The following is a 16,607-nucleotide window of genomic DNA, read 5'->3' on the forward strand; positions in this document are numbered from 1 at the left end:
ATTACCAAAGGCTTGAAGGCCACCCTGCACTGTAAATACTATTCAAATGGGATGTTTCCCCATAAATGTTTACAACAGCAATGACCTATCGCTGTCAGATAAGACGCTACTTAAGGTTCATGTGTGCGCTTCAAAAGTTGTCACACCTCCAGCTTCATGCTCTCTGTCAATATATAACAGAGCTCGGCTATATAGTCCATCAATTCCATCCCGGTGCGATCGGAGGATCATGAAGCTCACAGTCCCCAACCCGGGCCTGGATGACAGGATCGTGTCCCACCAGCAGCTGGACAAGCTGGAGCAGGACGAGGCGGGAGACAGGCCCAAATGGGAGAACAAGGCGCAGTACATGCTGACCTGCGTGGGCTTCTGTGTGGGACTGGGAAACGTCTGGCGCTTCCCCTATTTGTGTCAGAGTCATGGAGGAGGTGGGTGAGGACCATACACAGTGTACTCTTTGTAATGTTGCTTGGCCTGGCTAAAGTTGAACTAAAAGTCTACACTGTTAAAATGCCATTTTTAGGGGTGGGGGGCCCAAGACGAATCCTAATGAGGCCAAGCCGAATCCTGACTTTCATCCTTTGCCTCGATTTGGCAAAAAGCTGATAGAAGAGGAGGCAATATAATCTTTTTTCCCCCCTGTTCAATTGAATTATAACAGAACATGATCTACATTTTTGGGTGGACATGTTTTTGAAATATACTCTCACGTTCTTTTTTACATGCAAAAAGATATTCGAATTTTTAAAAGAGGTGTTTTGACTTTCTGTACCGACAGTATATACCAGATGTGTCGAGGGTATGGCAGTACCACACGTTGTGGTGTGCACGTGCATTTCAATCAATTGGGAAATTGGAGAAAAGATCATTTATTTCAGTTGTTCAATTAAAACGTGAAACTCACATCATATATAGATTTACTAAAAACATAAGAAAATGCTTTTCATAATTTCATATCTTAAAAGTAATGTTGAATGTTTCTTGTGTAACGTTCCAATTTCTTGAGATGGCAATTTTTTTGTTCATTATGTACGTGTGTATTTATATTAGCTACAGTATAATCATCCAAATTATTGTTTTTTAATTCTGAAAGATTTTACTTTGCGGAGTGAAGTTATATATGAGTTTTACTTTTTGAATTGAACTACCGAAACAAAGTAATTATTCCACAATATTCAAATTTTATATAAATATTCAAATTCACACACCTATGTTAGGCATTTGTTATGTCGCGTCTTTTGTCTCCAGCATATAGAGGAGCACAACGCTGTAGTTCCTGCATTTTACATAGTTATATTGCATTTTATTTCCTGGTGATTGTGGCCTTTAAACCAAATTGCCCCGGGAGGACGATAAAGACGAACCAGTCACATTATTCAAACTGCCACCTGAGAGAAAAATGACAACTCAAGTGTAGTTAAAGAGAAGCATTGGTGTGTTGTTGAAGTCGGTATCTTGCAGAAATTATTTTTCCAAGAGATGATAACGCTGCGCATCCAGCAATAATTAGATCCTCATTGTATATATATATATATATATATATATATATATATACACATATATATATATATATACTGTACAAGGCCTTCCATGCTCACCTATCAAGTGTGAAATTAAAAAACAGTTAATTGTTGTTGTTTTCAATCTGCCTGTTTCAGAAAATGTGCGTGTGAGCGAGCCATTCTGAATGTTGGGGAAATTGCGTCATTACAATTTGCCCATGGCCAGGTGGTGGTTGGCGACGTGTCCATGCCCCACATGCACAGATCAGCACACTGATTGACAAGTGTATGAAGTGCTGCCTCCATGAGTGAAAATGCTTTTGTTGTCCTTGCCGCCACTTAATTCCCCCCCCCCACTCACACTCTGTGCTCTACTTCTACAAGTAGAAGCCACTTGCCAAGTTGCAACAACCTAGCTTTCACCCCGGTCGCCATGGTAACAAAATCCGTATTCACTATTGGCCCAGGGGGTACACAGTACCTTGTGAACTAGTTGACAAAAGTCAGTGTTGTCATTCACTTCTGTACTATTGTATATATTGTGTCAATATTTTTTTTCTTTTTTAAATGAAATAAGACTGATGTTTTTTTCTTCTTCTCCGAGGCTGTATACGTGACTTCAACTCTGCCATATGTGGTGCTGACCATCTTTCTGATCAGAGGACTGACGCTGAAGGGATCTTTGAGTGGACTCAAGTTTCTTTTCACACCTGATGTAAGTTTTTTTTTTTTTTTTTTTTTTTAAATGTGTAAAAACACAACGAAACCATAAGCAATCCTGGTTTATAAATGAGAAAACCCAACACATGTAAAAAGATGATTTATACGGTGGTTTACAGCTGTGCAAAACGGTACTGTAACATATTGCGAGATGTTTCGAGTATTGTACTCTCATGTACTGTTATACAGTAATCAAAATATTATAGTAGTTTGAATGCAGATTTTTTTTTTTTCTCCAGGTTACCTAATGTGGCCAGTTTGGGCTTTCGAGAACAGTTTCCTGATGAATTGCTTCCATTCCGCAGCTCGCAGAGCTGGCTAAGCCTTCAACGTGGATGAACGCAGGCGCTCAGGTCTTCTACTCCTTCTCGCTGGCTTTTGGAGGCCTCATCTCCTTCTCCAGCTACAACTCAGTACAGTAAGTCTCACATTTAACGTCTTTTAAAACGACAAGCAGAGCTCATCTTGTACGTGTGCATGCTTTCAGTAACAACTGTGAACAGGACGCGGTGATCATCTCGATCATTAACGGCATCACATCCGTGTTCGCCGCTACGGTCATCTACACCGTCATCGGCTTCAGGGCAACTGAGCGATTTGACGCCTGCATTGACGGGTGCTTGTGATTGAACATATTCTGACATCTAGTTATACGTACATCCTTTCTACAGGTTGCGAAACATCTCGTTTAACATTTCAGGAACATCCTGACTCTCCTAAATACATTTGAGCTTCCTGAGGGACACATCATTGACAGCAACTACACTGAGGCTTTACGGCATCTCAATGCAACACATCCGGATGTGATTCAAGGGCTGAATCTTGCCCGTTGTAATCTGAATACGTTTCTCAGTGAGGTAACAATTGAAATGTTCTCTATGAGACTGGCAGCAGAAAGTCTCAAGTCGAGCATGCCCGAGGTAGTATTGCGACGGCAATGTTTACGTAAAAGTGTTTTTGTGTGCACGGTACCTTAGAAGTTCCACTGTGTTGAAAGATTACGGCTTGATTGAGGTACTGGCTGTTAAATGGTGTCCATCTTTCTTTTCAGGGAATTGAAGGAACCGGTTTGGCGTTCATCGTGTTCACAGAGTCCGTCATTAAGATGCCCTTCTCGCCGCTGTGGTCGGTCCTCTTCTTCGTCATGCTCTTCAGCCTCGGCCTGTCGTCCATGTTTGGGAACATTGAAGGAGTTGTTGTACCGCTGCAAGACCTCAACGTTTTTCCCAAGAGGTGGCCCAAAGAAGCCGTCACCGGTAGTTCACATGCTCGTTCCGATGATGTGATGGAGTTTTGTTTATTATTTTATAAATACAATGTTGTAAACACTCCGATTTCCCTTCTTCAGGTGTGACGTGTGTGCTCTGCTGTCTGGTGGGCCTGATCTTTGTCCAAGGCTCAGGGAACTATTGGCTTTCTTTATTCGACACCTATGGAGGATCAATCCCACTGCTGGTCATCGGATTCTGTGAGATGATCTCGGTGGTTTACATATACGGAATAGAAAGGTAATTCAAATACTCTCATTTTTAAAAGTATTTCCACGTTTTAAAATAATATTGTGTTGATGCATGTTTAAGCTTGACAGGATGTCAAGCTTAAACAAAAATGTCAGATTTCTACAAATGATCATGTTGTATAAAATCATACGACATTATTGTCAAAGTTTGCTCATTGACAATACAACGACGACACTACATTGAGAAATCATTCAAAAGATTGAGCTAGGCATTGTTCTGTTTTTCACTGATCACATGGCAACATGCGACATATTGTCATGAAAAAATAATAATTTAAAAGCTAGGCCTGGGCATCAGGTAATATTATTTAAAAAAAAATTAAAAGAAAAATCTTTTGTCATGTAACCCCCCAAAATTGTGTTGGTTTTTTTCTATTGATTATGTGCATTACTTTTTTTTACAAACAGATCCTACACAATTCTTAGTGTAGGACTAAGAATGTTATACCATTTATATATTTAAAAAAAAAACAGCATTTTAAAATGCAGGACGAGGCATTGATAAATAATGGCTTCATAAAATACTGTACAGCTTTAACTTTCAATCAGTTTTCTACAAGTAAATATCTTATTTTGTACAAAATCCAAAACAATTCTTGTGCTCTATGACATGACATTAGCATACAGCAAATGCTATTTTGTATGTACTGTATATTTATATGATTTGTCTTTTTTTTTTTTTTTAACTAATGGAATGTATTACTGTTTGTACAAAGTCTCTTTTGTGCTGGTTCCACTAAATGGTGATTATGCTTTGATTATGTTCTAAACTCTTTGTGAATATCAATTGGCAGGGATGAATTACTTATGATTTTTATTATTTTTTTTAAATATATGTGGACTCACACGTCATAGTTATTTAATCTGTTTAATGTATAATCTGGGCTGCTTGGGAGCCTTGTTATTAAGTTGTTTTTATTTTTTTTTTTTTTTACTTTTAGAAGATGATTTAATCATCAGCAACAACATTGATAACTATGACGATAAGACTCTGAGAGCATCGTGCGTGTTTGTCTGCTCAGGTTCAATGAAGACATCGAGTTCATGATTGGACACAAACCCAACATCTTCTGGCAGGCGACGTGGCGATTCATCAGTCCGCTCATCATGATCTTCATCTTAATCTTTTACTTCGTCACCAAAGTTTCAGAAAGGATCTTTTATAAAGCCTGGGATCCTGAATATGTACGTTCATCGACATCCGTGTGGAGGATTTACAATTATGGATCGTTTAGGCTGTCTATAACTTATCTATAATATGCACTGTTTTCAGGAGAAATTCCCAATTCTGGAGGAGAGGTTGTATCCACCGTGGATCTATGTGATCATCTTCATCGTGGCGGGCATCCCCAGTATTGCTATACCTTTCATTGCACTGTTTAAATGTTTAAGGGCAAAGAAGATGGAGAAGTCAAAGCTGCGCATTCAAATGAATGGCAAACCCAACTGATCACATGCTTCATAGTCTTCATTTAAATCTATTTTCACACACTATATACACGTATTGCTTCCAATGCTATGAATACATCTTTCAATGTGTATATTGTACAACTAAAGTACAGTAGGGCTTTATGGTGTTGTAGCTCTGTGTCCAGCAGGGGTCAGTATTGAGATTTGTTAAGCGTATTTTTGAGGCGTGTCAATCATTGGTGTTTATTTTCTGGATTTTTTCCCCAGTAATTATTTGAATCTTTAATTTTGCAGTGTGTTTTATTCGTGTACTTTGTATTAAAAATGTTTATGTTTTTAATGTGTACTGTATTAAAAAAAAATTATAAAATTTTGTGCACGTGTTGTTGTGGTTATATGATCACATTAAATGACTGTATGCTCTTTTGGGGGGGATTTCAACCATAATAATAATTTGTCATAATTTAGTGACTGTCAAAGAAAGGGATAAAATGACCCTTAAAGTACATATGCAATGTTACACTGTACAAGTAATTTGCATACGTCATGAAAAAACAGTGCGAAGTATAGTTAAATGTCATGCGATTTTATTCATTATTGTCATATATAAAGTCTTGAGACAGGTTTTACTGGGTTGGGATCATCGAAGGCCGAGCCCCCCTGCAGGGAATGGACACGTAACGCTATTGTATTTCCCCTTGAAATTATCCATTTAACTGAATAATAAATTAACACAAAGCCAAAGCTCCTCATTAATTAATGAAGACATAAATATATCATATCTCTGTTGTACAAAAACAAAAACAGAGGACGAGTCTAATGAAGCTTCACTGTCTGGTCCAGCTCAATGTCGGCGTCAGCGCGATGGGGAGGGGGGGGGGGGGGGGGGGGGGGGGGGGCGTTTGGGACACACACACACACACACGCACACACACACATCTCTTGCACCTAAATATGCAAATGAGTCCGTAATTCACATACACACTGCAGTGTGTGCTCTCTCTCATTCGCTCTCTTTCACACACATTCAACATTAAGCATTCTAAACAGGCATGCCACGGCGGGTATTGCAGGGAAAATCTGCTTTAGAAGAGTTGTACGTGGCGAGCGTGAGATGCCAGGGAGTAGACACACATCCTAGTGTCCAAGTTTTGATAAGTCCTGTTGCGTTCTGTCAGGTTAGGTTGCGCTCACTTCGTTTTACTACGGCCGACTAGGTTTCTCATCCAGGCAATTGAGTGTCCACGGCCTGTCACCATCATGAAATCTTTATTAACTCAACACGACTTGTTTAAAGTAACATTTAACAATAACTGTGATTGCGAGTGAGAAAAAAATGTCAAGGTTTGAAAACAGAATAAAACTTGAAAAATTGGGGGGATGAAAAAGGCTTTGCTGTTTTTAGTTTGCCTCTTGTACTACCAGTTGACTGAATTGGTGGGTTCCGCGTACGTATTGAACAAGCAGATGATGATGTCGGTACGCTGGTAAAAACGCAAAAACATGTCAGTCAATTGACATTGCCAAATCCAACTCTTTATAGCGGGAAACATCAATAGAATTTTGGTGAATTATGTCACATGTGCCTGTCAGCAGGTGTGACAATATAGTACCGTATATAGACAGGTATATGCTGCCTGTGTGTGCATCCACATGTACGTGTGCACGGTGAACATGCACGTGTGTCCTTTTTGAGTCGGAGCAGTCACACAGTTGTGCTTTTTTTGTGGAGCGGGTGGAGGGTGACATTGTCCTCCCCCGCTGTCACGTGCTGTGGAATATGCTGGCTGCCTTTGTTGTCCCGCTGCCTGTTCTGCTTTTCTGGCACTTTCATACAATGGTGCACTTGAGCACCGGGACGCTATTAAGCCTTTCAGACTACTACAGCTTGAATTCCAGCTCTCAGGAAAGACGAGCATCCCAATGTAGGCTACATGGCACAACATACATCATCAAGAAACAGCAGCAAGGATCGAGTGTAACACCGGAAACAAGGTGACTCACTTACCTGACTTTATAAGAGCTTAAGGCTGCATTTGTTTGACCGAGTCCCATTGGAAAATAACTCGTTTGTTTCCTGCTACACAATGTGACGTACAGGAGCTATTAGTGATGATGTTTTGTTGACAATGTGAAACACAAGATAGAGGTAGGATATGTAGAATATGACTGTCAACCAGATGTTACAAAAAATGTCCTCATTTAATGACTTACTACTTCTTTGGGGCTGATGAGAAATGACGAGTTGAACGTCTTCCACAGGCAATGTCCCAGCGAGCCGAGTCCTCCCAGCGTGGTGGCGTTGTGGTCGAGTTTGAGCCTGATGACATCAGGAATGCGAGAGCCAAGAAAGCCAGGAGCATACCGGGTGAGCTCATCTTTGAATACACATGGAATATATTGGCCAGACTCAAATACATTGTATATAAAGTACCTCCATTCCATTGGTATGCCTTTCTTATCAAGGTTCAGCACTTATCTACCTCAAGGGTCCCAAGTTCCTCATCTATGTCAGTGGAGCGTTGTCAATGTGGGTAAGAATCATCTCCTGCACACACACTTACACACAGGTTACTTTTTGGTTTTTAAAATCTAAAGGTGTAAAGCCTTGCAGTCTGTTGCCTCCAAATTGTGACATGCCCACTCGAGTGCACTCTGTGAGAAGTGCTATTTAGTATAAATAAAATGTACTTACTTATTTATACACACACACACACACACACACACACACACAGAGGGAGAAAAGCAGCAGTAAGGAACAATTGCTCCCTTGTGCCAAAGTGCTGTAAAGTCTCGAAGAGTACTGTATTTCCTCAAGTAATGGCCAAAGCCGTTACTGACTTAACTGCTGAGTTTGTGCACATTTTTATAATATCATGTTTTATCATGATGCTCACATATGCCTGGTCAAATTTGAAAATTACAAAATAAAACATTATCACGATAGGAAAAGAAATTGCAAGAATATAGGCAGGTCAGACAGACCGCAGAGAATTAATATGAAGCCGTGTTTACACAGAACATAAAAAATGGACGAATTTAACACTGTGGCAAATTGTCGTTAAAAGACACTGACTGCCCATAAAGATGGATCATCTTTAATGTCGGGCAGGGAACTTCCTAATATCAGCGTGGCAACCAGCAAGTCATCAGAGACTGCTTTAATTGCTTCAGTAGGTACTGCTGTTTTGTTTAGCAAGTACATGTAATGTGACCTCTTTGGTCATTCTCTTATTAGTACCATCGTAAGCTCATCCATCATTTTAGCGGGCAACAAAGTTTGTACTAGCAGTGACGTTAGCTTTAATGCTAGCGCTAACATAACATTAGGTGTCCCGATATTAGAAACTACTATGGAATGTGAGGAAGGATGACACAGTTGTCTCATTGAACCATAGCGGAGGATATTATTTGAAGCTAAGATTGCCTCATAGTCTTGCTTTCAACTGACTGAAGCTGTGACTGCTCACAAAGACATAATGACGGCCGTTTATGTTGTGTTAATCAGGGCGACCGAATGTGGCATTTTGCCATCTCTGTGTTCCTGGTCGAGCTGTACGGACGTAACTTGCTGTTGACTGCGGTGTTCGGGCTGGTGGTGGCTGGCTCGGTGCTTCTGCTCGGAGCTTTGATCGGAGACTGGGTTGACCGCAATCCCAGGAATAAAGGTATGCGGCAGCAATTTCACAGCCACCTGAAAATTGTAGCATGCATTACAGTGCATCAGACAAGTGGGCAATAAATCAGCGCATCTCGATCTTGAGGCTGGAACGATGTGCTGGTTTGCCGTCCCGCCATGGGGTAAATTGCATTTCCCTCCCGGCGTCTCAAGTGTAACTCACTTTCTGATTTGATTTTGACACTCAAAACCAGGGAAGTGCACGGCTCGCAGCCACTGACATCTGGGTTAGGTTAGGCTTCAGAAATGAAAATATCATCCACACTCTGAGTCTTTTTTTGTTTTTGTTTTTTTTTTTGTTTTTTTTTTGTGTGTGTCTTATTTCAGTTGCACATGCGTCTCTTTTCATCCAGAACATCTCAGTGACAATTTGCAGCATTGTGCTTATGCTGGTCTTCTCATATAAGCAAAGGATTGAGCAGATCTGGGATGGCTGGCTGACTGTGAGTACACCCGACATATTGACGGCAAGTCCATTCACTCATATGCAATAACAGGATAACGGCTGTGATTATTGCTGCTGTTGTTCCCCTCTGCGCTGTGAGCTTGTGGCTGCAAACCATCTGTGCTTCCATAATAACATGTTGCATCGCAAAACTTACACAAGGTGGTTTGTTATACGGTGGTGATCGTCCTGGCAGATGTGGCAAACCTTGCAAGCACTGCGCTGACCATTGCCATCCAGCGGGACTGGATCATAGTCATCACCGGCTACAACCGCGGCCACCTAGCCGGTAAGAGGACTCGCCCTCTCGGGAATGCACGTGGTCGTGGCGGGCGAGCAAGCGCGTTAACCTCGGCCTCTCTGATCCCGAAAAAAGGAATGAATGCCACCATGAGGCGGATAGATCAGGTGACGAACATCCTGGCCCCGCTCGCGGTGGGACAGGTTATGACCCTGGCCTCCAACGTAGTTGGGTGTGGCTTCATCCTGGGATGGAACCTCGTGTCTCTCATTGTGGAGTTCTTCTTCTTGTCGCGGGTGTACCGCATCGTCCCCGCTCTTTCCGTCAAACCGCCAACGGCGGTGGACCAGGCCACTCTGCAAGGGTTGGACAGGAGAAGATCACAAGGTGGGATTTCATTTCAAATGCATCATTAGACTAGAACTGATGGATTGCAGATGACCACAATGTATCCCGTAGGACACAGGTGTCAAAATCAAGGCCCGTGGGCCACATCTGGCCCGCAAAAGCAACTAATTTGTGTCAACTTCCAGGATTCTTGCCGAAATCTGTTCCAGAATTTAAATTAGTCATATGTCTTAAATAATGTTGCGATATTGCAAGCATTTAGCTTTTTTTTTTGTTATCAAACGCCTCATTGCAGTGGCTTCAACAATAGTTGAGGATAGTGTTACCCTTGACTTGTGATTTCAAAATTAGATTTCAATCAATTTGTTGAAACCTTTGTATGCTGTCACAGTCCTCACCAACAATATGCTCCGCAACAAAAATTGCTGTTGTGCGAAAGTGCCCGAAATATTGTTTGACTGGCTAATTATTTGTCATCAGGCGAAGGTGAAGTCGTTCAGCCTCTGGCAGAAGACAACAGCGACGCCAGCCTTCACCTAAACGAAATCACCTATCTCCCGCTGTGCTTCCGGAGCTTTCGCTGGCTGGTGAGCACCTGCAAGGATGGATGGAGATCTTACTATCAGCAGCCAGTGTTCCTGGCCGGAATGGGCCTAGCGTTCCTCTACACCACCGTACTGGGCTTTGATTGCATCACCACTGGCTACGCCTACACTCAGGGCATAAGCGGCTCCCTCCTCAGTTTGCTGATGGGAGTATCGGCCATCACGGGACTGATGGGCACCGTCATGTTCACGAGACTGAGGAAGATGTACGGTCTGATCAACACCGGCATCATCTCCAGCTGCCTCCACCTGGGCTGCTTGCTACTGTGCGTGTGCTCCGTTTTTGCCCCCGGAAGCCCCATGGATCTTAGCTTGCTCATTCCTTACTTTACCTCGAACTCCTCCTCTGAGCTTGGAGGGATGGCGAGCCAAAGACAAAAGCACACGTCTCCTCTGAGAGGAGGCAGCAATCAACCACTTCTACCCGACCGCTCCTCCATCCACTGGACCAACAACACTGTGCTTTTTGACAACGTGCCCTCCGGTAGCGCACCGGAATCTTACATCTCCATTATCCTTTTGTTCATGGGCGTCATCACGGCACGCATCGGTGAGCGGACATGGTTCAAACAACACTCGGCATTCAGTCGAGCTCATTTACTTTTACACAGTACATCCACCAGTGAACACATTGTTTTCCCACTTGCTAAATGTCACAATTAATACTCAATTTGTCTGCCAAACCTTCTGGTTAAATGCAACTACACTGAAAATCAACATTATAAGGCAGCTGGAGTATGAGGGAAAACTGTTGTAAAGATTCTTTTAAAAAAAAAAAAAGAAATGAAAGCAGTTCTGTGGATGTGAAGATAGCTACCATAGCATAAATTTTATAACAACTGACCATAGTACACAATCACCTTGCCTTCTATGAGAATGTTAAGGCCAACAAAAATGTTGCAATATTTGGCTGTAACCAGAAGAGGTGCTGTTCAGTCAGTCTCATCAGCTATGGGAAGCTGAAATACAGCCACACTCTGGCACAACTCCTCCGAAGAAACATTATTGTGCTTAATGTAACACTGGCATCAAAACGGGAGTTCACAACATTTGAACAAAGATTCTCCAATATCATTCCAAAAAATGTTTTTTATTAATCAAATGTTACCATTAATAATGATCTATTTTTCTTCCTTATTGGGTACGGTATTGTGATAAAATGTCTATCCCTAATTTGTTGCTAGGAGGTTTCATCCAGATATAAGTGCAAACGTTTATCATAAAGCTATAAGGCCTAACTGTTTGGTTTGGGGCTTCGGGGACAGTTTGATTTGTGATTTTGCATTGTAGCTGGCTAATATTTTTTACTCTCTTGTATAACTGAGGTATCCAAAATAGCTCTCATTAAAATGCAGTACTGTATGTAGTACAGTTCCATACCACTGCAAACTACAACCACAGAAATAAAGCAATCGTGACCAATCCTGACACTGTCAATCGAAACTGCACATTATTTGTAAAGGCAGAAAATTTGAAACAGTTTTGGATATTATTGTGCAATTGGTCAGAATTATCTATAGAGTACTGTTAATGAATTGCTAGCCAGGTATTTTTTTTTAAAGCCCAGTGTCACCTGTGTTGCAGGTTTGTGGTCCTTTGACCTGACCGTCACCCAGCTGTTGCAGGAGAACATCTGTGAGTCTGAGCGAGGTGTTGTAAATGGGGTGCAGAGCTCTATGAATTACCTGATGGACCTGCTCCACTTCATAATGGTCATCTCTGCTCCACAGCCACAGCATTTTGGCATCCTAGTTCTCATTTCTGTGCTCTTCATCGCCACTGGACACACTATGTACTTCCTGTATGCGCACAAAGCCAAGAGAAAACGTCACCTGAACACCTAAAGGCGCAGACGGGGCCCACAAATGCAAAGCACGAGACGCTTACCAGCACTGAGTCCGCTCTGACCGCGCGAAACGAATGTCTCCCTCCTGTTCCGTGAATTAGCCATTCCGTTCAGCACACAACAGTCAGAGTCTGTCTCACCTCAGCTGCTTCCTTCCTGCAGGGCCTGCGTGTGATAAAGCAGCAAACCAGAACTCAGGTGCAATAGAATGGGAGCAACACTGTATCATGAATATGAATGGCCGCTATAAATGCAGCAACGAAACCTCCGGGGGAGACGTCCGAGTGGAATTTACAACGGCACTCTATGCCTTCGTAAGCCCCATAGGATCACAGCAAGGCTTTCAATGAACCTTTTCAAGCTTTCTCTATGGAAGTGGATGGATGGTGACATTTTTTTTTAGCCTGCACGCACAAAAGAACCATCGTTGTGAGGAACATACTGATGCATAGAAAAGAAAGACATACAGTGCAGTATACGGATGTTACTGATCCACCCACTTGGAAATGTTCCAGGATTCCAATAAAGGAAAATAAAGGGAATTACACGAGATCATATGAAATAAAGCTGAAATAAAAATATGAAAGGCAGCTCCCTTTTGAATGGACGAAACATTTTCTTCGCCCGATTAATTTTCATGTGCATGAATCCAACAAACACATGGCACATAAATAAACATAGGCATCGACGCTACAGAACACATTTTTCCTCCAATGGCTTGTGTATGTAAAATAACCAATATCATAGTGTTAGTAAATACTTTTCAAAATGTTTGAAATCAACACTGTCGCATTTCAAATGAACCCAGCGTGACCTCGCCTCGACAAAGAGCAAGAACACAGTCAGTTGGGGATTATTTTCATATTGCCTCCATGTACAGTACATCCCACAACCAGCATCACCTCTGCAATATATTTGTATCATTTTCCTGTGACCTCTACATATCGTGTGTTGCCACTGTTTATTTCAGACTGATATCATCATGATAATAAATCATAAAGAATCTTTCAAATGACAGTTTGTCTTGACATGCATGCCGACTACAAGGAAAACCGGTGGGCGTGTTTTTTCTCTCGCTCTCTCTCTCTCTTTTTTCCCCTTCAGGTCTCTCCCTACAGTTGTAATCTCCAATTTACCACAGATGACGTGACAAAGGTATAGTCAACAGCTACAGCTAAATAAGGCAAGCCAAGTAATGCTACGCACTATAATTTGAACTCCTATCATCTTTTGTACTAATACAATAGAACTTTTGAAGCTGAACACAATTAATTGTCGTTGGTTGCTCTCATTGCAAAAAATAAATGTTCTCAAAGTGGATACATTTTTCTCCAGACTCAAACATTCAGTTTCATTAAACTTTTATTAATTGTCTTACAATTTAAAATCATTTAAAATACTTTTTAGTCTTTTAAAATTCAAATAGAGAAGTTAACCATTGTATAATTAAACAAAATAAAACTAAGATGAAGTAAAACAACTCACCCTGACAGACAGAGAGAGGGAACAGGAAGTTGTGAAAAAGCCCTCATGGCATTGTATTGGCATTGCTGTAATTTATAAAGCTTTTTAATATATAATATTTACTGTAAATGTGCAGAAGGTCCACAGTTTCTGTCCCAACATGTGACATTACGGATGGTGTGTAGTGAGCGTGTTTGTGCAGCAGCATAATAATGTCAACATGCGGCACATTGACATTAAATTAGCGCCGTACTTGTTTTTATATGACAGTTTTATATTTATGGCATTGACATTTTTATACAAATATCAACTATAATTATGACTTTACTACAGTTTTAGTGCCAGTTAGCGAAATTCTACAGCACGTTCCGCCAAATTTGGGTTATGTTGCTGCCGTGGGAACGGAACTGCAAACAGCCCTCGCGCGGCTTATGTTGTACTGAGGATCCAGAAACTTTACAATTCGGGAGTAATTTCCACTTTCTGTTCTATGGTTATCCTCAGTTTTCCTCTTTGGCATCACTAGCATCCTTCTGTGGGGGCAGCACAAAAAAAAAGTAAAAAATCTACACATCAATACTTTGGTTTGCTTCTTCGAAATCACTTTTTAAAAATGGTGTGATTTCTGAAAAGTCCTTTGTGCCAGATGTTCTTAACAACAATGTTAATATTTGTATGTACTCACTGTTCTGCAATCATTTTAAAGCACTTGTGCTTGCGTGCGAAAGACACCACAGGAGGTGAAATACGACTATTTTAGTATGGTGTAAAAGAGTCCACTATTCACTTATCAGTGAAAAAATGCAAAAAGCAAACTGAGCTTTCATCACTTCCTCCAGGCCTACAGCATCCCTGATGCTTTTCATCCTAGTCCCTGATTAACGTGCACACATTAACAAGTCTGACTTTAGGCATTCTCACTTTGAAATTCGTTTAATTGCAAAACTGGGTCAGTGGTAGCACGTCGAAGCTGCAGTTGCCTCACTATTCTGAGAAACTCGAAAAGGAGCACATAGGACCCAATAGTACAAGGCTGTTTGTAGATATTCAAGGCCGACCGCATCGTTTGTCTCCTTGAGGCACCAAACTGTCGGGGATCGCGCAGTTTCAGGAAATATGCCTCTAAAGTCAACGAAAAATCCAAACGGTGAACCCCTTTCATGCATGACATCAAACAAGAAAATATTGTCAGATTTCAGCTCAGTGAGCATCCAGAACGGGGGGTCAAATTTATTTTCATCGCGGGCAACATCGTAGCTAGGTTTGGGGGGGGGGGGGGGGGGGAGTTATAATATATATAGTTATAACAGTGAAACTGCATAAATGTGTAACTGCTAGGGGATGGCTGTAATGATGTGTAAAAAAAGAAAAGAAAAAGTAACTGTTCTGTTACGTACCTTTGTTTGAAGTTAATGGTTCGGTTTTCATTTGGTCCTGTCAAGGACAATAATTCAAAACAAACTGCTAATATTTTGTGTAAAGGGACAGACTTAATGACATTTAAAATGAAACATCAACAGCTTAAATCTTTTCTTTCTTGGAAAGTGCATTATTTATTATTTATTATTATTTATTTTCCACCTGGACCACGGGAAGGGAAATGCACCAGGACATGGACACCAGAAGGTGCAGGTCCAGAGCCAAGAAAATCATCAAAGACGTTGACCACCCCAACAACAGACTGTTTCAGCGGGTCTCCTCTGACAAGTGCCTCGGCTCCTGCAGGGCCACGACAGAGTGGCTGACTAAGAACATCTTCCCTCAAGCCGTCAGAATTCTCTATTTACACCAGTAGACATAACACGCGCATTAGAACACACAACATACACCAGTCACACGTGTCACCAGCTGTTGTCATATCAGCTACTTATTCTTGTTCATTATTCATTTTAAAGGTGATAGTTTTTTTTTTTTAATTAGCGGACAACTTTAAAGGAGACATATTTTGTGGGGGTTTTCTACAATTCAAAACGAGAGTCCTTAATAACTGGTCTGAGACGTTTCTGTCAAAATACCAAAGGTTTAAGAATTATAGACATGTAACAGTCTATTTCGCTAAAATTAGTCCATTAAAGAGGAAAGATGGGGGGTTTTTTTCAGGGCGAATATTGATTATTAGTGGTCAAGGAGTCTGATAACCGATATCCGGAGCACCTATTCATTTGCTGTAAAAGGGGAAATATTGGCATCAACATTTTGAATAATACTCCAACACTTAGCATCTCTTACATAGTTAAGTGAAAAATAAATAGTTAAATAGCTCCCTGAAGTTTACACTGTTTTAAATTGATCTCTTACCGGCCCCCCCAAAAAAGGCTGATATGCACTAAAATGCCTAACACTTACATGTATGTGGGAGTTTCAGCATTATAGTGCCTCTGCATGATAGTTTTTCAGACAGCGTAGTCCGGTGGCCAGACTACGGTCGTCACTTGAAACTGGCTTTGGATTTTCGTCCAGGCGAGTGGATCATATCATGGAAGATATTTCTATACAAGCAATTAAAAAGTCTAATTTTCATGAGGTGTATTCTTTAAGAATGTTAAAAAGCAAGAACCTCACGTTACAGTGTGCGTTACTTGTGAAGTCAAAGGTTTTCATTACAATTTCTATAAGAATTCCCACTGTTGCTATTTAGTGTACCCTATAAACTGATGAAAGAAGTACAGTACTAGTATTTTACACATGGGACTGTCTCTGCCAAACGGACGTTGTAAACTGTTGGTCGTAAAAAGTAAACTTTAAAGAATATACTGTACATCCGATGGAATTAGGAATACTCCTTTTGCGTCTTCTCAAAAGAGCAAAAAGGTGAATGGTACACGAGC

General features: G+C 41.1%; 2 protein-coding genes across 2 annotated transcripts; both read left to right on the top strand.

Moving 5' to 3' along the window:
• The first annotated feature begins 229 nt into the window (after positions 1–229).
• Positions 230–5,191, top strand: LOC133401956 (sodium-dependent neutral amino acid transporter B(0)AT1-like). Its single transcript, XM_061675488.1, has 10 exons — positions 230–432; positions 524–617; positions 2,107–2,217; positions 2,528–2,640; positions 2,710–2,838; positions 2,923–3,079; positions 3,274–3,478; positions 3,571–3,730; positions 4,764–4,926; positions 5,015–5,191. Exons 1-10 carry the CDS (start codon positions 230–232, stop codon positions 5,189–5,191), a joined length of 1,512 nt encoding a protein of 503 aa, XP_061531472.1.
• A 2,225-nt stretch (positions 5,192–7,416) lies between these two features.
• On the top strand, positions 7,417–12,313 carry si:ch211-254p10.2 (solute carrier family 40 member 1). The gene is made up of 8 exons (XM_061675828.1): positions 7,417–7,519; positions 7,618–7,685; positions 8,660–8,819; positions 9,158–9,273; positions 9,438–9,564; positions 9,652–9,903; positions 10,357–11,019; positions 12,054–12,313. The coding sequence occupies exons 1-8, from the start codon at positions 7,417–7,419 to the stop codon at positions 12,311–12,313; spliced, it is 1,749 nt and encodes a 582-aa protein (XP_061531812.1).
• The last annotated feature ends 4,294 nt before the right edge of the window (positions 12,314–16,607 follow it).

The sequence above is a fragment of the Phycodurus eques genome, chromosome 4 (assembly GCF_024500275.1).
Source record: "Phycodurus eques isolate BA_2022a chromosome 4, UOR_Pequ_1.1, whole genome shotgun sequence".
Lineage (NCBI taxonomy): Eukaryota > Metazoa > Chordata > Actinopteri > Syngnathiformes > Syngnathidae > Phycodurus > Phycodurus eques.

Coding starts and splice junctions, on each gene's coding strand:
- LOC133401956 (XM_061675488.1), top strand. CDS start 230: ATGAAGCTCACAGTCCCCAACCCGGGCCTGGATGACAGGATCGTGTCC. Junction 433..523: donor CAGAGTCATGGAGGAGGTGG/GTGAGGACCATA, acceptor TGCCATTTTTAG/GGGTGGGGGGCCCAAGACGA. Junction 2,839..2,922: donor TTTGACGCCTGCATTGACGG/GTGCTTGTGATT, acceptor TTAACATTTCAG/GAACATCCTGACTCTCCTAA.
- si:ch211-254p10.2 (XM_061675828.1), top strand. CDS start 7,417: ATGTCCCAGCGAGCCGAGTCCTCCCAGCGTGGTGGCGTTGTGGTCGAG. Junction 9,904..10,356: donor GGACAGGAGAAGATCACAAG/GTGGGATTTCAT, acceptor GCGAAGGTGAAG/TCGTTCAGCCTCTGGCAGAA. Junction 11,020..12,053: donor CGTCATCACGGCACGCATCG/GTGAGCGGACAT, acceptor CCTGTGTTGCAG/GTTTGTGGTCCTTTGACCTG.